We start from the raw sequence: 22,223 nt of genomic DNA, 5'->3' as shown, positions 1-22,223 counted from the left end.
GGTTTGGTGGTGCTGAATTCTTTTTAACTTTTGCTTGTCTGTAAAGGTTTTAATTTCTCTGTCAAATCTGAATGAGATCCTTGCTGGGTAGAGTAATCTTGGTTGTAGATTTTTCCCTTTCATCACTTTAAATATGTCCTGCCATTCCCTTCTGGCTTGCAGAGTTTCTGCTGAAAGATCAGCTGTTAACCTTATGGGGATTCCCTTGTATGTTATTTGTTGTTTTTCCCTTGCTGCTTTTAATATCTTTTCTTTGTATTTAATTTTTGATAGTTTGATTAATATGTGTCTTGGCGTGTTTCTCCTTCGATTTATCCTGTATGGGATTCTCTGTGTTTCCTGGACTTGATTGACTATTTCCTTTCCCATATTAGGGAAGTTTTCAACTATAATCTCTTCAAATATTTTCCCAGTCCCTTTCTTTTTCTCTTCTTCTTCTGGGACCTCTATAATTTGAATGTTGGTGCCTTTAATGTTGTCCCAGAGGTCTCTGAGACTGTCCTCAATTCTTTTCATTTTTTTTTTCTTTATTCTGCTCTGTGACGGTTATTTCCAGCATTTTATCCTCCAGGTCACTTATCCGTTCTTCTGCCTCAGTTATTCTGCTATTGATTCCTTCTAGAGAATTTTTAATTTCATTTATTGTGTTGCTCATCGTTGTTTGTTTGCTCTTTAGTTCTTCTAGGTCCTTGTTAAACATTTCTTGTACTTTCTCCATTCTATTTCCAATATTTTGGGTAATCTTTACTATCATTATCCTGAATGCTTTTTCAGGTAAATGGCCTATTTCCTCTTCATTTGTTTGGTCTGGTGGGTTTTTACCTTGCTCCTTCATCTGCTGCATATATCTCTGTCTTCTCATTTTGTTTAACTACAGTGTTTGGGGTCTCCTTTTTGCAGGCTGCAGGTTTGTAGTTCCCGTTGTTTTTGTTGTCTGCCCCCAGTGGGTGAGGTTGGTTCAGTGGCTTGTGTAGGCTTCCTGGTAGAGGGAACTGGTGCCTGTGTTCTGGTGGTTGGGACTGGATCTTGTCTTTCTAGTGGGCAGGGCCACGTCTGGTGGTGTGTTTTGGGGTGTCTGTGAACTTAATATGATTTTAGGCAGCCTCTCTGCTAATGGGTGGGGTTGTGTTCCTGTCTTGCTAGTTGTTTGGCATGGGGTGTCCAGCACTGGAGCTTGCTGGCTGTTGGGTGGAGCTGGGTCTTAGTGTTGAGATGGAGATCTCTGGGAGAGCTCTCGCTGTTTGATATTATGTGGGGCCGGGAGGTCTCTGGTGGTACAATGTCCTGGACTCGGCTCTCCCACCTTGGAGGCTCAGGCTTGACACCAGGCTGGAGCACCAAGACCCTGTCAGCCACACAGCTCAGAAGAAAAGGAAGAAAAAAAAGGAAGAAAAAAATCAAATCAAATCAAATTAAAAAAATAATAATAGGGCTTCCCTGGTGGCGCAGTGGTTAAGAATCCGCCTGCCAATGCAGGGGACGCGGGTTCGAGCCCTGGTCCAGGAAGATCCCACATGCCATGGAGCAACTAAGCCCGGGCGCCGCAACTCCTGAGCCTGCACTCTGGAGCCCGCAAGCCACAACTACTGAAGCCCGCACGCCTAGAGCCTGTGCTCCACAGCAAGAGAAGCCACCGCAATGAGAAGCCCACGCACTGCAACGAAGAGTAGCCCCCGCTCACCACAACTAGAGAAAGCCCACACACAGCAACAAAGACCCAGAGCAGCCAAAAATAAATTTATATTAAAAAATAATAATAATAATAATAAAATTTTTAAAAAAGAGAGCAACCAGACCAATAAACAAATCCACCAATGATAACAAGCACTAAAAACTAAACTAAGATAAACATACAAATCAGAAACAAATCAGTCACAGACAGCAAACCGCAAGTCTACAGTTGCTCCTCTACTGCCTCAATTTGGGGAACATTCGTTGTCTATTCAGGTGTTCCACAGATGCAGCGTTCATCAGGTTGATTGTTGGGATTTAATCCGTTGCTCCTGAGGCTGCTGGGAGAAATTTCCCTTTCTCTTCTTTGTTCGAACAGCTCGTGGGGTTCAGCTTTGGTTTTGGCCCTGCCTCTTTGTGTAGGTCGCCCTCAGGCATCTGTTTCCTGCCCAGACAGGAGGGGGTTAAAGCAGTGGATTATTAGGTCTCTCTTGCTCTCTCAGGCCAGGGAGAGGGAGGGGTACAGTAGTCATAATTGGAATGCGAGGTGAGCCTGCAGCGGCAGAGGCCGGCATGAAGTTGCAATAGCCTGCGGTGCCCCATGTGTTCTCCCAGGGAAGTTGTCCCTGGATCTTGGGACCCTGGCAGTGGCGGGCTGCACAGGCTCTCGGGGGTGGGGTGTGGGTAGTGACCTGTGCTTGCACACAGGCTTCTTGGTGGCAGCGGCAGCAGCCTTAGCGTTTCTTGCCTGTCTCTGGGGTGCAAGCTGGTGGCCATGGCTCACGCCTGTCTCTGGAGCTTGCTTAGGTGGTGCTCTGCCTTCTGTGGGCACACAGGAAAGGAATCCCCTCTCCTCACATACCCTGAAACAATGGTCTCTTGCCTCTTAGGCAGGTCCAGACTTTTTCCCTGACTCCCTCCCGCCTAGCTGTGGTGCACTAGCCCTCAAGCTGTGTTCACACAGCCAACCCCAGTCCTCTCCCTGGGGTCTGACCTCCGAAGCCCAAGCCTCAGCTCCCAGCCCCCACCCACCCCAGCGGGTGAGCAGACAAGCCTCTCAGGCTAGTGAGTGCTGGTCAGCACCGATCCTCTGTGTGGGAATCTCTCCGCTTTGCCCTCTGCACCCCTGTTGCTGCAGTCTCCTCCATGGCTCTGAAGCTTCCCCCCGACCCACCCCCCGTCCGCCAGTGAAGGGGCTTCCTAGTGAGTGGAAACTTTTCCTCCTTCACAGCTCCCTCCCAGAGGCGAGGTGCCGTCCCTATTCTTTTGTCTCTGTTTTTTCTTTTTTCTTTTGCCTTACCCAGGTACTTGGGGAGTTTCTTGCCTTCTGGGAAGTCTGAGGTCTTCTGCCAGCACTCAGTAGGTGTTCTGTAGGAGTTGTTCCACATGTAGATGTGTTTCTGGTGTATCTGTGGGGAGGAAGGCGATTTCCACGTCTTACTCCTCCGCCATCTTGAAGGTCCCCCCTATTGATCATCTTATATAAAAATACCTAAAATGATGAATTAGGGACCATTTTCAAGTAAAACAATAAAAATGATAGTACTTAAAATAACCAGGGTTGCAGGTTTTCCAATGCTTATGGCTTCTTAACAAGCCATATAAGAATCACATAGTTTTTCAGCATGGACATTGGGTCTCTTTCTACCTTCAGAATTCTTTACATGTACAGGGTACTTTTCACATTGGCCAGTCCTCCATCTCAGACAAATTAGTAAGCACCTGGAATGCTTGTTTAGGAGGCATACTAGCTTAGGCTAGCTCTCGCTTAGAGTTAATGCCAGGACAGAGTTCCTTGTTACAAATGTGGTTTGGACATCCCTCCTGGGTATGCCTGCCTCCTCCTTCTCTTCTCCACTAGGCTCTCAGATAGGGGAAGTTAACTATATTTAGACAGAGCTGCAGTAGCTGGATTATCATTTTCTGAGCCCATTAGGAATAGTTGTCCCCAACATTCTCTGGAATATCCTGGGGAGTCTCTAAGACTCCCATTTTAGCTCCAGATGCATGTCTCTCCTAAGCCAAGCTGTGGGCTTTCATGGTGACTCAGAACTAGGAGATGGTTCAGAAACTCTTAGCTGATTCAGGGGTCGTTGTGGGAGGGCCAGGGACTTCCTCCACTCTCAGCTTTCTCTGGGCATCTTTGGAACCTCCATCTTGTGTTCATATATCTTGAGGATTCTTGGGCACTCAGTCATGGCACCTAAAAAACAGCAGCTCTGAATTTGGGCTTTAGCTGCCTCCTCAGACAAATGTGGGGCCAGTTAGGACTCCTGTGAACCTGGGATTGCCTAGAGCAGAGTTCCTCAACCTCAGTACTATTGGCATTTGGTGCTGGATAATCATTTGTTTGGAGGACTGTCCTGTGCCCTGTAAGATACTTAGCAGCACCTCTGGCCCACTGGATGCCAGTTCCATTCCCCACCCCAGTCGTAACCTTAATAACGTCTGCAGACATTGCCAAAGATCCATTTGGGGGTAAAATATCCCACAGCCTGAGCACTGGCAACTTGGGTTCCTAGAGATTTAACTTTTCTTTTTCTTTTTTTTTAGTTCCCTGACCAGGGATCAAACCTGGGCTCTGGCAGTGAAAGCACCGAGTCCTAAACACTGGACTGCAAGGGAATTCCCAACACTTTTAAAAAAAAAAAATCCCAGGGGGCTTCCCTGGTGGCGCAGTGGCTGAGAGTCTGCCTGCCAATGCAGGGGACACGGGTTTGAGCCCTGGTCTGGGAAGATCCCACATGCCACGGAGCAACTGGGCCCGTGAGCCTCAATTACTGAGCCTGCGCGTCTGGAGCCTGTGCTCCGCAACAAGAGAGGCCGCGATAGTGAGAGGCCCGCGCACCGCGATGAAGAGTGGCCCCCACTTGCCGCAACTAGAGAAAGCCCTTGCACAGAAACGAAGAGCCAACACAGCCATAAATAAATAAAAAATAAATTAAAAAAAAATATATATATAACATTGTGCATACTTTTTAAAAAAAAAAAAAAATCCCAAATGATTATAGGATGGTCACTGTGTCCTCTCCTCTCATTCCTTGTCCTGACTGGCTGGGCAATTTCTGGCCTATCTTCATGGAACTCCCAGCATGTACAGTGAGCCGACACTTGCACATCCTTTTTAGGCTTCTTAGTATTGGTGTCTGGTGTCTCCGTGGCTGTACTCTGGGGAATCAGGAATAGGCAGGTTGGGCACCAGATTCCCTATGGCTTTGGATATCAAGGCCAGAGGCACAGACACTGGATTTAGGAGCCCAGGTGAGAAACAGTGTCCGAGGCTCAGAGGCTCCAGCACCCAGGCCAGTCAGCAGGGTCTGTGTGAGTAGCCTTGAGAGCCTGCTCTCCTCTGAGATGAGGGCAGGTGTCACCTTCATCCTGATTCTTAAGCCCTATGCAAACACTAAATGGTAAAGAATCTCTCTGGAGAGTGTATAGTACCATCGAAGCCCCCGGGCTTCACATCTGGTCACCTCCTTAATGGTCTCACTCCTAGTCTGGCTTTTTCTAACTTATCCTCCAGTGTGTAGGCTGTGTAATTTGAAATGCAGAGCTGACCATGTCCTTCTTACACGTGAAACCTTTCCCTGGCTCCCATTGTCTATAGCAGTTATGTTAAGATTGCTGAATCTGAGAATTTGTATTTTCAACAAGTTTTGCAGGTGCTGCTGCAGCTACTCATCCTGGGACCACACTTAGAGAACCACTGGCTTATAGGATGAAATCTCACTCCTTAGCATGATGTAAAGTACTCTCTGACTTAAGTCCCACCTATCTCTCCATCATTTTGCTTTGGATTTTATTTTATTTTTTAATATTTATTTATTTATGTGGTTGCGCCGGGTCTTAGTTGCAGCGTTTGGGATCTTTAGTTGCGACATGCGGGATCTTTTTTAGTTACAGCATGCGGGATCTAGTTCCCTGACCAGGGATCCAATCTGGGCCCCCTGCATTGGGAGCACGGAGTCTTAAGCACTGGACCACCAGGGAAGTCCCACTTTTGATTTTACGTTATAGAAGAGTTGTTCTTATCTTTAATATGTATCAGAATTACCTAATGTGCCTTACCCTCACCACTCTGGCCCTAAATCTGAATCTTAGCCCCAAATCAGAATTGCAGGCAACAGTGCTCAGGAATTTACATTTTAAACTAGATCCACAGCTGATTCTAATGCACGTGGATCTTGGACTACACAGGGAGAAACACTACATGCTAAGTAGCACCTCAACATTCAATATGTGATTTTATTTCTCCACATTCCCTCGACCTAAAATACACATTCTACCATTGATCTCTTGTCCCACTAATAAATTCTTAAAGATTCAGCTCAACTCAAGCATCTAGTCCTCTGTGAAGCCTTCCTCAATCTCTCTTTCTCTCCTTCTCTCTTTCTGTCTCTTATACAAACACACACACACACACACGCACACTTGCATATGTGCTCCTGAATGCTGTTGTGACCCTTAAACTGGAAACATCTCTTTACATGTGTGTCTCTCCTCCTGCTCTGTAATTTCAGGGAGAGATGGAAACATTTTTTTTTTTTTTGGTCCCCCAGCGTGTGGCATATAGCAGTAAGTAGGCAATAAGTGCTTTTCAATAGAAATGTAGTTGATTTACAATATTACAATATTAGTTTCAGGTGTACAACATAGTAATTAAATATTTTGATAGATTATACTCCATTTAAAACACTATAAAATATTGGCTATATTTCCTGTGCTGTACAATACATCCTTGTTGCTTATTTTATACATAAGAGTTTATACCTATTAATCCCCTATCCCTATCTTACCCCTCCCCACTTCCCTCTCCCCACTGGTAACCACTAGTTTGTTCTCTATATCTGTGAGTCTGTTTCTGTCTTGTTACATTCATTTGTTTGTTTTTTTAGATTTCACATGTAAATGATAACATACAATATTTGTCTTTGTCTGACTTATTTCACTAAATATAATACCCTCTAGGTCCATCCATGTTGTTGCAAATGGCAGAATTTCATTCTTTTTTGTGGCTGAGTAGTATTCCATTACATATATCTTATATATAGTATTATATAGTATATAGTATTATAGTCGTATTCCATCATATCTCTATATCTATATCTTTATATCTATCTCCCATCTTCTTTATCCATTCCTCTGCTGATAGACACTTAGGTTGCTTCCATGTCTTGGCTATTGTAAGTGATGCTGCAGTGAACATTGGGTTCATGAATCATTTCAAATTAATGTTTTCATTTTCTTCTGATATATACCCAGGAGTGGAATTTCTGGATCATATGTTATTTTCATTTTTAGTTTTTTGAGGAACCTCCATACTGTTTTCCATAATGGCTGCACCAATTTACATTCCCACCAACAGTGTACTAGGATTCCCTTTTCTCTACATCCTCACCAACATCTGTTATTTGTAGACGTTTTGATGATAGCCACTCTGACAGTGGGAGATGATATTTCACTGTGGTTTTGATCTGCATTTCTCTGATGATTAGCGATAAGGGTTTAATATCCAAAATATATAAGCAACACATACAACTCAATATCAAAAAAAACCCAGACAACCGGATTAAAAAATGGACGGAAGACCTGAATAGACATTGTTCCAGAGAAGATATACAGATGCCCAACAGGCATGAAAAGATGCTCAATAAATTTTAGTTAAATATCTGGCCTGTCAGTTTACCTTGGATGGGGAGAGAGACGCAGGCACCTTTGGCAGATGTAAGAAAGGTGATTGGTATCCTCATGGGAGTCCTGAGGCCATGTCAGAGAAGTTACCTGCTGTTCCCATGGTGTGGCTGAGGTGTGGGCCTCCACCTTGGGTGCAGTTTGGTGGAGCTGGGGTTTGGCAGAGGCACAGCAGCCTCCAGAGGGCTGGAGCCAGGACCCGGACTTTTATTTCTGACTGTCCCCTCTAAGTTTCCAGTGAAGACCATGCTCAGAATGGCCTAACTGGAGCTACCATTTATTTGTTTATTTTTGTTTATTGCTTTTATTCATTATTTTTTTTAACATCTTTATTGGAGTATAATTGCTTTACAATGTTCTGTTAGTTTCTGCTGTATAACAAAGTGAATCAGCTATATGTATACATATATCCCCATATCCCCTCCCTCTTGAGCCTCCCTCCCATCCTCCCTATCCCACCCCTGTAGGTGGTCACAAAGCACCGAGCTGATCTCCCTGTGCTGTGCAGCTGCTTCCCACTAGCTATCCATTTTACATTTGGTAGTGTATATATGTCAATGCTACTCTCTCACTTCATCCCAGCTTCCCCTCACCCCCACCATGACCTCAAATCCGTTCTCTACGTCTGCGTCTTTATTCCTGCCCTGCCACTGGGTTCATCAGTACTGCTTTTTTAGATTCCATATATATGCATTAGCATACGGTATTTGTTTTTCTCTTTCTGACTTACTTCTTCACTCTGTATGACAGACTCTAGGTCCATCCACCTCACTACAAAAAACTCAATTTCGTTCCTTTTTTTTTTTTAAATAAATTTATTTATTTATTTTTAGCTGTGTTGGGTCTTCGCTTCTGTGCGAGGGCCCTCTCCCGTTGCGGTGAGCGGGGGCCACTCTTCATTGCGGTGCGCGGGCCTCTCACTATCGCGGCCTCTCTTGTTGCAGAGCACAGGCTCCAGATGCGCAGGCTCAGTAGTTGTGGCCCACGGGCCCAGCTGCTCCGCAGCATGTGGGATCCTCCCAGACCAGGGCTCGAACCCGTGTCCCCTGCATTGGCAGGCAGACTCTCAACCACTGCGCCACCAGGGATGCCCTCGTTCCTTTTTATGACTAATATTCCATTGTCTATATGTGCCACACCTTCTTTATCCATTCATCTGTTGATGGACATTTAGGTTGCTTCCATGTCCTGGCTATTGTAAAGAGTGCTGCAATGAACATTGTGGTACATGTCTCTGTGAATTATGATTTTCTCAGGGCATATGGCCAGCAGTGGGATTGCTGGGTCATATGGTAGTTCTATTTTTAGTTTTTTAAGGAACCACTGTACTGTTCTCCATAGTGGCTGTATCAATTTACATTCCCACCAACAGTGCAAGAGGGTTCCCTTTTCTCCACACCCTCTCCAGCATTTGTTGTTTGTAGATTTTCTGATGATACCCATTCCAACTGGTGTGAGGTGATACCTCATTGTAGTTTTGATTTGCATTTCTCTAATAATTAGTGATGTTGAGCAGCTTTTCATGTGCCTCTTGGCCATGTGTATGTCTTCTTTGGAGAAATGTCTGTTTAGGTCTTCTGCCCATTTTTGGATTGGGTTGTTTGTTTTTTTAATATTGAGCTGCATGAGCTGTTTATATATTTTGGAGATTAATCCTTTGTCAGTTGATTCGTTTGCAAATATTTTCTCCCATTCTAAGGGTTGTCTTTTCGTCTTGTTTGTAGTTTCCTTTGCTTTGCAAAAGCTTTGAAGTGTCATTAGGTCCCATTTGTTTATTTTTGTTTTTATTTCCATTACTCTAGGAGGTGGGTCAAAAAAGATCTTGCTGTGATTTATGTCAAAGGGTGTTCTTCCTGTGTTTTCCTCTAAGAGTTTTATAGAGTCTGGCCTTACATTTAGGTCTTTAATCCATTTTGAGTTTATTTTTGTGTATGGTGTTAGGGAGTGTTCTAACTTCATTGTTTTACATGTAGCTGTCCAGTTTTCCCAGCACCACTTATTGAAGAGGCTGTCTTTTCTCCATTGTATATTCTTGCCTCCTTTGTCAAAGATAAGGTGACCTTATGTGCATGGGTTTATCTCTGGCCTTTCTATCCTGTTCCATTGATCTACATTTGTTTTTGTGCCAGTACCATACTGTTTTGATTACTGTAGCTTTGTAGTATAGTCTGAAGTCAGGGAGCCTGATTCCTCCAGCTCCATTTTTCTTCCTCAAGATTGCTTTGGCTATTTGGGGTCTTTTGTGTTTCCATACAAATTGTAAAATTCTTGTTCTAGTTCTGTGAAAAATGTCATTGGTAATTTGATGGGGATTGCATTGAACCTGTAGATTGCTTTGCTATCATTTATTGAGTTTGTGCCATGTGCTCTATACTGTGTTATGTACTTTATGTACAGTGTTCATATCCTCACAACTGCTTTGAGAGGTCAGCACTATTACTCCCAATTTTACAGATTAGAAAACTGAGGTATAGAGTGGTAAAAAAAATCTAAATCTTGCTCAGTGCCCATCCAGGTGGATATTGGTAGAATCTAGATTCAAACCCAGGTCAGTCTAGTTCCATTGTTCTTTCCTTGCTCTTTTCATTACTCTATAGCTGGGGAGTCTTGTGGGCTAGATTATTAGGCCCCTAGGTTTCCACAAATGAAATCCCTGGGCCTAGACAACGTTTGGCTCCAAAGGTAAACAGTACGGACAGGAGCTGTAGTTTTGCAAGTCAGATACCAGCACCTTTCACCTTAGCTTATTCCAAAGGGGATCACACTACATGGCCCTCTGGTGGCCCCATTCGTCTGGGATCCTGAGGGATCAGATTTGGGAATATAGCTGTAACCTGGCAAGGGCAGAATTAGCTGGTAGAGGGAGGAGGGTAAGTGAGGGCCGTTCTTTTGCAGCCCTGATGGATGGCAATCACATACAGAGGCCATTGGCCAGGGCTAAGGATCCAGGAGCATGGAGGCAGCCAAAACATCCAAACTGCAGGGTGAGTCACTAGCTGAGTCAGGTTGGCTATGGTGCCTGGAACAGAAAGAGGGAGGGTCCTGGGACTCCTCAGAGGCACCTGGGAAAAGAGACCAAGACAACCACTCAGCTGTGGCTGCCACTTTAACAGGCTTGAATTCTCTTGAAGTGTGACAACCCCATACTTATCACTTCACTTTTCTCCACTTCATTTTTCTCATCTAAAAAATGAGGGGGTTGTGTTAGAAAGTCTATAATTCTTTATGTCTAGTGCCTCCCACCTAGATGTCGATTTTGCATTCTAGGTGTCAGTCTGCATGATGAAAAGATGCTCTCTAGAGTATCACATTGGGCTTTCTAGTTTCTATAAGGCTATAAATGGTTTTTTAAATCCATGTTTTAAAAATAATTTAATCTGGGACTTCCCTGGTGGCACAGTGGTTAAGAACCCACCTGCCAATGCAGGGGACACAGGTTCGAGCCCTGGTCCGGGAAGATTTCACATGCTGCGGAGCAACTAAGCCTGTGCGCCACAACTACTGAGCCTGCGCTCTAGAGCCCGCGAGCCACAACTACTGAGCCCGTGTGCCACAACTACTGAAGCCCGCACGCCCAGAGTCCGTGCTCCAAAACAAGAGAAACCACTGCAATGAGAAGCCTGCGCACCGCAACAAAGAGTAGCCCCCGCTCGCCGCAACTAGAGAAAGCCTGCGTGCAGCAACGAAGACCCAACGCAGCCAAAAATAAATAAATAAGTTAATTAATTAAAAAAAACAATTTAATCTGTGTTATTGGCTCCATTTCACAAATGAAGACATTTAAACTTGTAAGGTTAAGCCACTTGTACAAGTAATGGAATCAAATTAGGGCTGCCAGGTCCCAAAGTCTCTATACTATGCTATTTTTTACCCTGCTATATAGAAGAACCAGTGCCAATCGATGATTAAATAAAAGAGTTTATCAAAGGGAGAATCATAAATTGGAGAGGAGGAAAAGGATAAGCTTGAAATGAATTCCGTGACTTCATATCCTAGAATGGGTCTTCAGGAAGAGGAGAGAGAGGCAAAGACAATAATGAGATAATACACTTTAATCCTGGGTTAATATGGAACCAAAAAAATATGTAGAGAATGTGGAGAAGTACTGCTTATAATGGTTTAGAGAAAAAGAAAGTGAACAAAAATGTGTGCAAGGACCAAAGGGTAGCAGTGCAGATGAGTGGGCGGCGAGGAGCTGTTGGCAGAGACAGGCCATCAAATGCAAGATGGCCCAGGCTGGACCAGCTGCCTGTCCGCAGATTTTCCTAAAGAGGTCATAAATTACCTTGCAAAGCAATTTCAAAGCTTTGCCACCTAACAAGAGGAAAGTCATTAGCACAAAGTGTGCTTATCATATGATTCTGTTATAGATGGAATAGAAAGACAGCTACCACATTTGTTACTTTTCTGGGAGCTCTCTGATTTCAAAGGTTCTGTATGATTATCCAGTGTGTGTTAAGATCACATGTTCAGATTTTGCTTTTGGAAAAAATAAAATCACTGTAATTATATCATGCCTTCTTTTACTGAAAGGAGATTTAGTATCTTAATCCATATGTCAAAAAAGATAAAGTGCATATTTACTATTCAAATAAAACATAAAGCTATGTAATGGAAAAAATGTGAAGAAAATAAGTAGAGAAATATGTACCATGAAGATCGGCGGAAAGAACAAAATGATGCAAATGGACCTCACATAATTTTAGAACCTCTTGAAATCTGGGTAAGTGAGCTACTCAGCAAAGTCAAGGATGAGTCTCCAGGTGAGGTGACTGTCTCAGGATAGGGCATAGGGGTGGAACATCCAAAAGTATCTGGCAATAGATATCAGCAGCAAAAGGCTAAATCCATAGAGAATACAAAGGAAAGAGGGATTGCCCAGATCAGATTTGGAGAAATATATACTCCAGAAAGCAGTGGAGGAAGTACAGGTAGTAGACTTGGGTGTTATGACTTATGATGAGGGTGGGAGGGAGGGGTGAGGAGTAGAAAAGACTGAGGGAGGGAGTAAAAGGAAATTGAAAAGAAAGTTTGTCTTAGGGACCCTGATCAGAGACTTGCTCTTCCTGTTTTAATTCTCCTATAGTGTTAGCTGTTGAAGACTTGAAGTGGGGGCTTCCCTGGTGGTTCAGCGGCCGACCCCGTGCTCCCAATGCAGGGGGCCCGGGTTCAATCCCTGGTCAGGGAACTAGATCCCACATGCCGCAACTGAAGAGTCCACATGCCGCAACTAAAGATCCTTCATGCCTCAACTAAGATCCTGCATGCCGCAATGAAGATCCCGCATGCCGCAACGAAAACCCGGTGCAGCCAAATAAATAAATAAATATTAAAAAAAAAAAAAGAAAAAAGACTTGAAGTGGATTGATATCTCAACATGGGACTCCTGGAGAACCTGTCTGGTTTCATCCTCAGTCTGGAGGGTCGTGTGGCAGAGGCTGAGTCCCATGTCTTGAGCCAGCTTCCTTGGCTCAAACTGCAGCTCTGTCACCTGACTAGCTGTGGAAACTTGGGAGACAGCTCAGTGGCCATCACTGCACTTCTCTGTGCTTCATTTTCTCATTTATTTCATTTCATTTATTTGAATATACAAAATGGGGATAATAATACAAAACCACAGTTTTAAAACGTAAAGGGCTGGGGCTTCCCTGGTGGTGCAGTGGTTGAGAATCTGCCTGCCAATGCAGGGAACACGGGTTCGAGCCCTGGTCTGGGAAGATCCCACATGCCGCGGAGCAACTAAGCTCGTGAGCCACAACTACCGAGCCTGCGCGTCTGGAGCCTGTGCTCCGCAACAACAGAGGCCGCGACAGTGAGAGGCCCGCGCACCGCGATGAAGAGTGGCCCCCGCTCGCCGCAACTGGAGAAAGCCCTCGCACAGAAACGAAGACCCGACACGGCCATAAAAAATAAATAAATAAGTGAATCACAAGAAAAAAAATTAAAAAAAAAAAACAATGAAAACTAAAGGGCTTTGAAAACCAAATTATTTTTCATAAATTATTTGGTGGCAAAGCCTGACCTGAACAGTTGCGAGTCTGTCCGTAGTTTCATTTTTGCTACCAAGTGTGAATATTCATAGATTTCACTGCAGAAATATTAACTGTGTTTGATTACAGGGCGCTACTCCATAGCTGACTTGGGGTGTTAGTAACATATAGTACATGCATGATTGTTACCTTTTTAAAATCTGAAAAATTCCACATTTGGCTCCAAGGTATGTGTGGATCTACAGTTCCTGCTTCATAGGGTTACCATAAAGATTAAATGTGCTTATTCATATAAAGCACTTAGAAAAGTGCCTGTCACATATTAATAACTTAATAAATGTTGGTTATTATTACACCTATACTCTGTCCTTTCTAAAGGCCCACTTTGTAGAAAGCTGTGAGTCGAGGAACTGCCAAAATAATAACAGATATCCAGAATAATAACAGACATGCTCATTTATTTAGGTGAATGTCAGGGCTCCTGATTTAAGCTTAGCTAGATCTTCGACATGCCTGGAGGGCTGGTGATGGTGAAGGGAGTGTTTGACAAGGTTCTAGAAACCGAAGAGCCAAAGACCTTCCTGAAATTAAAAAAAAAAAAAAAGCAGAGGAAAAGGAGAATTAAGGGGCACAAGTTTAATTGGAAGACCAGGAACATGAGTGAAAGGAGCCATTCAGAGTATAGCAGTGTATTTATGCCTCAGTATGCCCAGATTCCCATGGACTTCTGCCTGAGTCCCAGCAGAAGGGGACTGCAAGGAAAGAGCAAGTTACACCTGGTCCTGGTGACTCAGCATCCAGTGGGAACATCTGCACCGTGGGTTCAGCCTTTCAGTGGCCTGGGCTCTGAGAGGGCAGAAGCTCCTGCAGCGAACATTGGGATGGGACCTCATGCCCACACCACCAGCAGCAGCACTTCTAGTGGACATTGGCAGCCTTGCCACCCTTTGGTGACCTTGCCACCAGTGACCAGAGGAAGCCAAAGGAGTTTGAGGAAGAGTAGTGGAGAGGAGGAACCAAGGAAATATAATTTAGTGAAAAATATTGTGACTTTCTTTTTACTCCTAGCCTGTTATAACCTGGGAAATTTAGGCTTCAGATAGACAGTAGTAGAATAAACTAAAGAAAGGAAAAGAAATGGTTGCTAAAAATGAAAGATTGTGTTCAAGTTGTAATTAAGGTGCTCTCGAATCTGTGCTTTTCTGAACCTGGTGTCCAGCAAATCATGCCACAGCTCTGGTGTACAGTGATACAGTGGGGTCTCCACTTCCCCCAAGAAGCTATTGGAAATAATGGGCCAAGAGACAAAGACGTTCAAAATGATAAGGCAAGTGCCAGGAAGGGGAATTTTCCAGTTCATATGGGGGCATTTGTGTTACTCCCAAGTAAAGCAGATGCCATTTTCAAACGTGCTCTCCTTGGCCCAGTGTTCTTTTCTTAGCATGGTTAGGGATGGATCAACTCTAATTGCAACACAGACAGTTAGCAGAATTCGGGATTATGTTAACACTCTAAGTGTTTAATGATGAATGAGTCATATGTCAGGCTGTGACAAAAGGCTTCACTCTTTAAACAAGAGATGCCCCGTTCTGGCACATTATTAATTTCTGAAGCTTGAATCTGGGAAAACTGGATTTAGGAGGGTAATCCTTATTTCATTATAATTCCTTGTAATAGATTTTGGCCTCTTCTCTCCCCTCTCCCCACTTTCACATGTTGTCTAATAGACTTGAAAAACAAACACACAAACAAGAAAATCCTTCTTACTTTGGTAATAAGAAGTTTCTGCAAGAAGACCCTCAACCTCAAGGGTTTTGAAACTATAATATACTGCAGAGAAGAGCCAGTGCTTTCTGCAAAGGGGTTTATTGGAGGAGATTCGATCAAGGAAGTATTCCAAGAACCTGAATCCTGAGGAGCCAGGCAGGCAGGACTCGTGGGAGGGCTGAGGGGAGCTGATGGCGTGCAGGAGCAAGGACCTGACTCAGGAGAGCTTAGGAGACCATTCAGGTCTGGTCTGAAACTGAACAGAAGGGCTGGGTTGAAAACAAGGTGATTGCCAGGGCTGTAAGGTGGGATTTGGACAGGGATGAGAGCCTGGCTGGTTCCTGGAGGCAAGAGAAGCTCTTGCCTGGAGCTTGCAGGTGGGCATCTGCCTAGGTGTCCCAGAGGATGATGACCGTGACGACGGAGGGGGCCGGGAAGAGCAGGCAGAGGCGGAAGAGCAGGGTGTCCGTCATGTGGCTGAGCTGCAGCCACAGGCTGACCGAGTGCTGCTTCTGAGCCTCGTCTTCCTGCTGGGCCCTCGCTGACCCAGGGCACCCATTTAGCTCTGCCTCTCTGGGACCTGGCACCTTCCCCACCAACTCCACGGGCTCCTTCACACCTGCGGAGAGACAGAGACTCAGCTGTGGGCTGCCAAGGTCAGCTGGGGGGTTGTGGGGGCAGGAAGGAGGCGGGAGCAGAGAAGGGGAGGTGATGGGAGAGGACGCGTGGGCAGTGCTGATTTCCCTCCCCAGGCAGGTGGGCAGGGCTGAGGCCCAGGCCCGTGTTTCCCTTCTGGGGCGCAGCAGGGCAGTGTTTCCTTGGGCTGGTGCAGTGTAGAAGCAGGGAACGGAGCCAGCGAGGCCTGGGTGGGGGCTGGGTGGTGGCCAGGTGCAGCAGGTAGGTGATGAAGATGGTCTCCAGCAGGCTGACCACCATCAGTGACAGACACAGGGCAAGGTAGACACCTGGAGGGAAGTTGGGCCTGCCTGAGGGCCAGAGGCACCAGCCAGGGACTTCTTGTTTCCTCTTTTCCCGGAGGGCCCATTTGCAGGATCTCTTTTTACTCTGACCTGGTTTCATTCGTCCCTCTCTCCACTCCACCCCCCACCTTGCTTTTCTTCTCCTGATGGAGGGAGGGGCCGTACTGATGAGAGGGGATGCCACTGGCAGGGAGTAAGTCATTCAACGTCATGAGCAGGAAGACGTTGTAGCCCATCAGGAGTGTCATCTTGAATGGGGCATAGCTCTCGCTTTCTGCTGGCAGGTAGAAGCTGAGGGCATCGATGGCTATCAGAAAGCTACTGGGCACCAGGAGGCTTATGACTCTGGGCACCAGAGGCTGCGCCTGCGCCTGATGGTCACCTGGTGGGGAGGAGAGAGGGAGGCAACTGAGGAGAAGCCTGGGAGGCTGCCAAGCCAGTTAAAAGCAAGAGTTGAGATTTGCTCCTTACTTTCTAGTAAGGAAACATTACCTCAAGTCCCTTTCTCTGTCTTGCCTCTCCAGCAAAGCCATCTTAATCACCACACTGCCTTTCCATGGTTTGATTCTACCGTGCTGCTTACCATGGAAATGTATCTCATTCCTTCTTGGCCCAAAGTTCAACTTTCTCCACCTAAATTTTTATTACTACCAATGTGCTCTTTGCAGAATCGAGGGACCAGATTCTTAGGTATTGTGTGCATTGTATTTCTGCTTGCTTTCCTCATCAAGGTCTAATCTCTAGTGACTTTGCTGGTGGACATTTAAAACCAGGGGGAGGGAAAACAAGACAGAGCAGACATTTTGGGGTCACCAGGATTTGGAATCATAATATCCCTAAGACAGTGTTTCATAATTTTTCCACCACCTCTTTTAAAAAATAAATATAAAAATTCCTGCCCTCCAAAAAGTTCTGATAGCCCTGGCAGGGGGCGGAGGTTCATGCTCACTATAAATCACTGCCATGGGAGCTTTGTTTCTTCCTCGGGGAGGATCCATTCAATCAATATTTACTGAGTGCCAGGTACTGTTTTAGGTACTGGAGATTTATCAGTGAGAAAAGCGATAACAATTTCTGTCCCTGTGGAGCTTATTTTCTCGTGGGAGAGCTTACATTCTGGTGGAGGACATAAGCTATGCATCTAAGGAGAAGATCTCATCCAGGGCCCCTGAGCTCACATAGAAGATGATTTGGTCATACTCACTGGTGCCCACAGTCATCTTCATCATTCTTTGATGGATACCCTGAAGTACCCGTTCCCCCTTGCTCCAAACGACGTTCTGTGATGTTTTCAAAATCTCCTGCACGTCCTGCTCCATGCCCAACACCATGTTCTGCACTGCAAAGGAGATCCAGGCAACTCAGCTTCCCCCAGCGCTCCCAACCCCTTTGCCCACACTGTTGGATTCCTTACCACTTAGCTTTCACACCCCTTTCGGTGAGATTCCCTCACTGTTCCCAGCTTTCTGTCCTCTTCTTCCCAAACCCTTTCTCTAGCTCTCAACATGTGAGCCTCACTCACCTGTGTAGATGAAAGCGCTGGAGGTGAGGGTGCAGTTCTGTTCATCAAAGGGGAAGTAGACGATGTCCAGGTTGCAGATGCTGGTCACCTGCATTGGTTTACTGTATTCGATGTGATCATCACTGCTGACATCAGCCATATCCATGCTGTGTGTGAGAAGGACAGGGAGGTGAGTGCTGTGGGTTCCCCATCAGACTTGGCCTTCTTCCTCTCTCAGGTCACCCATTCCTGTGCTCCAGCCCCACTCATCTGACGTCCCCCTTCCACCTATTGCCATGTTTTGGGGGTTTCAGACGCTGCTCCTTTCTAAGGTGAGTCTTTGCGTGGCCCCTATTGGTTACTCATGCTCTTCCCTGGAGATATGGTCTCCTTCTTGCTTTTTTCAGCCCCGATACTCACAACTCCTCAATGAAGATATCTGGAAGCCACAGGTTCTCAGCTGCCACGCTCAGCTTCCTGATGCCCCCACATTCCACTGGGTTCCACCTAAGGAATGGATTGTACCACATCTAGAGGAAACCGTGGTGTGGGACAAACAGGGGGTGGGAACTGGTCTTAGTCTTCCTCTGTCTCTTGCACTTTACATCCCTTTTTTTACTCATTTCTTTACTCTCCCACCCTCTCTCTGGTGACAGCTGTCACAATGTCACTGACAAAGTTTTACTTGCTTCCATTTCTCCCTCAGTTGTCTCAAGGGAGACCTTGAGCTTGGCTTTGGAGTCCCTGGGTTGGAGCCACTTAAGTATTGGCTTCCATGACCTTGGTTTATGCCACTTGCTCCCTGAGCCCCATCTCTGCCCTCCTTAAACCGGCAGAATAATCAGGAAGTTTTATGTTTTCATTATTGGCTGGTTCTGTATGAATTTGTCTAATTTGTGGGTATTCTCAGCTTTATCTATTTTAATCTGTGAAGTTGGACCCTGGAGTGGAAAAAGAGAGGTACCATAACAAAGGGGAAACTGAGTCTATCTTACCACATTTAGCCACAGGAATGATGTCATCAGTTGAAGATGTGCATCCTGGAAAAACAATTTTCATCCAGGATCATTAGTTTTATGAAGTCAGGTCCAGTGCCACCACCCACCTCTTACTCACTTCCAAGGCTGTTCTGTGTGGCAATTATGATATTTTTCATAAGCCACTAAAAATGGTAGGTCATATAATCCAGGGTACATGAGAAATGTAAGTGAAAGCACCAGTATGAGAGTCCATTGGGATCATGTTTCCTGTGGCGTATTCCCAAAAAAGGAGAGCTTTTACCTGCAGTGATGTCACTGTGGCATTCCCTGTCATTCCTCCCTACCCCATAGACTGAGCTTTTAATTTTACAAAATCCAGTCAGGGAACCCACTGCCCACCACTAGACCATTACAGAGTTGGGTCAGGACTTACTACTTCCAGGTTGGCAGACAGGGTGAAGGAGATGTGGACATGAGTGGGGATGCTGAAGTTGGTGACTGGACGGAAGGCCTTCCTGTCAAACACTGCTTGGAAGGCAGCAGGATCCACCCCATGCTGGTCGAATCCTGAGCAGTTGATGGTGAAATTGTCTCCTCTTCCTGTAGAGAGCAGAGACTGTGAAAGGAGTGCCAGCACTGGGGTCTGGGAAGTGTTTCTGCACAGAGAGACAACAGGGGTCATGGGAGAAATGTCTGGACTCCTCCTTCCTGGACCAGGGAGCTTGGGCTGGGCTGGTATGCAAATGGTGGAAGTTGATGAGGTGAGCTGAGTCAGGGCTCCATCCTCAATTCCACTGTCTCTCTCTCTATGCAAAACTTGTCTAAATGTGTATGCAAACTCAGTCCTGACCACAACTTTTTAGTGTCCTGTTGTGTTTTTAACAATCTCACCACAAACCTTTGTCCTTGAGCCATTTGGGTGAATGTCAGTGACAGATTTTGCAATCACAGTTCTTCTCCTCACTATATGAACAGGGCATAGATGGTCATGAATTAATGATGAGAGAAATAATCAGGTAGGTAGTGAGCAATCTGTGGGACCTTAAGGAAGGAACTCCTTAAAGAAGGAACTCAGTTTTCAGTTTAATGGTATATATTGTGTCCTTGCTTTGTGCTGTAATTGTTCTCTTCTAAAACTCAGGACTCATCACCACTGAGACTATCTTAAAAAGAGTTCCTTGATACCCATCTTATACCCAAACCTTTTCTTGTCATACTTTGTGGGGCAGAAACAGAGAATGTATGTGCCCACAGAGAAGATGTGGTAACATCTTCTGGTCGAGTCTGTTTTTATCTGTCTCTGATGTTGTCCTATCCTTGATGTTGTCCTATCCCTCATTGCTTATTCTCAATAATGAACAAGAAATTACTCTAGACTGGGAAAATTGTACTGAAAAAGTTTCCCTCTTTCACAACAGATCTTCTCTTCTACCTCCTTCCCCTTGGCATCTTTCTTTTCATTTGCTTAAGGGAACTGAGAAAGAATTTTCTTCTTCTCAATGTCAGTCGATACCCAGAAACTGTGGGGTAGATTATATGCCTGGAAAGAGAATGACATGGGGAAAGGGAAGAGGCCCATAGATGTATGGGGAGTGGAGAAATAGATTAACAGAGGCGTCAACTAACTGTTTAGGACCCTAGAAAGAGCTACAAAGCTGTCAGTGTCATGAGTTTCCATTTTTACCAAAATGAACACCCAGTCATTGACTGTCTAGAAATAAAAATTAGCCTGGTTTCTCTGTTTCCCAGAAGTTATATGGATGCTGTGCTCTTGCTCTTGTCCCATCTTACCTTGAAGCAGCAGGTGGAGAATGAGGCAGAGGAGGAATCCTTCCCCATGGAGCCAACCTCTTTCCATCTTCCTCTCCTTGGCTCTTCTCTGGGGACTTAGTGATGATGTTGACCTTAAAAGACCATAGGCCACACCTCAAGCCTTAGCTTTGAATAATTCAGGTGTCAGGTAGCGTTAGCCATCTCTCTAATGAGCACCCCCAGTGACAACAGAATATCATGGAGGACTACCCCACCCCATGCCCTAACTAGACCTGAACCTGGTCTCCAAAAGTAATCTGACAAATCAGTTTGGAGAGGAGGAAGAAAAAATATTTGGTCACTGGAGCAGTGCTAATGGCTTCCTCATACTTTAGAGTCACTCTGGCATATAATGCACCATAGGAAAGGCACAAAATGACTCTATTGCCTTCAAGTGGCACACGTACTTATTTTAACCCTGCTGCCATCTTTCAAAAAAATTGCAGAGGGCGGGGGTCTCCTTTTATATAATCAACTTCAGACTCTGAGGTTTTAAATATGACTTCTGTACTGGCAAGTCTTAACTTTTTATTTTTTGCGTGTGTCAAAAGCAATTTGGACCCAGGTATACTGGAGGAGGGGGTGGGGTGGAGGGGAGATCACAGAGTTTTCAGTAGAAGTTGCTTTATGAGGTCATGACCAATCAGCCTGCAAATTCATGTTGTTTTTGGCCCTGCTAGTGTTTTTAGGAAATTAGTTAGTTGTCAACATTTTAAAAATTGGGAGATTTCATGTAAAAACTGTTTCTGGCTTTGTTTGAAAAATAAGATCAAGCAGTACTGGGCTCACATTTCTGCTTGACAACAATGCTTTCTGCCAAAGCTAAGAAGTGGTTAAGCCCTTTGGATGCAGAATATTTGTCTCTAGATCATCACAGTTTCTGTCACCAACTATTGTCTTATTCCTGACCAGCTCCCCTCATTTATGTTACCTGCTTGGCCTTGGTTGGTGTTTAAGTTTGCCTTTGAGTGTTAAGATTAATTTTCTTGTTTGATTCTTAAAGGGCCTTAAGAAGTAATTTCAAAATACCGTGCCATGCCTAGGTGATCACGGGTCTTGTCAGATTTAAAACGTGCAGATATTTGGTTCCTGGTGGAAACCAGACATATGGGAAAGTGGGCCAGAGTCATCAGTTGTTTAACCTGTTTTATTCTAGAATGATTTCTGTTAGGGAAGGCCCCAGGAAGTGTCATCAGTGGCTAGGAAAGCCAAGAGAGAGGTTGCTTCAGTGAAGAAGCTTTTCAGACTAGTTGGTATGAGACAGTAAGAAAGGTCTAAGGCCAAATCCTGTTTCTATTAGAATCATGTCACCCTCTCTCTGCCTCAGTTTCCTCCTCTCTAAGATTGAGACGATAAGACCTGTCACGCAGGAGTTTTATGTGGTTGGAGGTAATATTTGTACGTTGCCTGTCCCATCCTAAGCAGCTAATGAATTGGAGCAGCAATAATATTAAAAATGGCAGTAAGAGTAGTTGTTATTGTTATCCTCACTCTCTCAAGGTCGTTCAGGTTGCTTCAGCTGAATGGAATCTTCTGGACTTAGAATGTCTGAGTAGACGGAATTAACCCCAGTTCCCATGAGCAGAAAAGTGTTTTCTCTCAGCTTCACTCAGCTGCATACTGACAAGGACCCTCCCTCCACTCTCCTTAGCACCACTCTTCATCTTTTGAGAATTCTTTCCCCTTCAGGAAGTTTATTTATTTATTTTTTCTTTTCTAAAAGATTCCTTTGGATCAGCATTTCTCAAAGCATTTTCTGCAGAACCCTAGTTCTACAGGATGTTCAATGCTTTTCTGAAAAACTTTTTTTCATTGTTCAAGTTCAAATAAG

General features: G+C 44.9%; 2 protein-coding genes across 2 annotated transcripts in view; one reads left to right on the top strand and one right to left on the bottom strand.

Annotated features, from left to right (window-relative positions):
* Positions 1-22,223, top strand: part of ABCC5 (ATP binding cassette subfamily C member 5) — a 203,767-nt gene that overhangs the window by 85,164 nt on the left and 96,380 nt on the right. The window lies entirely within an intron of this gene.
* On the bottom strand, positions 15,509-20,438 carry LOC137765653 (5-hydroxytryptamine receptor 3C-like). The gene is given in 11 exon segments (XM_068545432.1): positions 15,509-15,730; positions 15,843-16,084; positions 16,265-16,277; positions 16,279-16,449; positions 16,452-16,481; positions 17,278-17,438; positions 17,622-17,767; positions 18,021-18,130; positions 18,596-18,640; positions 19,014-19,180; positions 20,372-20,438. Coding segments are annotated over 11 exon segments (1,374 nt in total).

The sequence above is a fragment of the Eschrichtius robustus genome, chromosome 6 (genome assembly GCF_028021215.1).
Source record: "Eschrichtius robustus isolate mEscRob2 chromosome 6, mEscRob2.pri, whole genome shotgun sequence".
Taxonomy (NCBI): Eukaryota; Metazoa; Chordata; class Mammalia; order Artiodactyla; family Eschrichtiidae; genus Eschrichtius; species Eschrichtius robustus.
The sequence above is the reverse complement of the archived record's forward strand: the minus strand, read 5'-3'. Positions and strand labels throughout refer to the sequence as shown.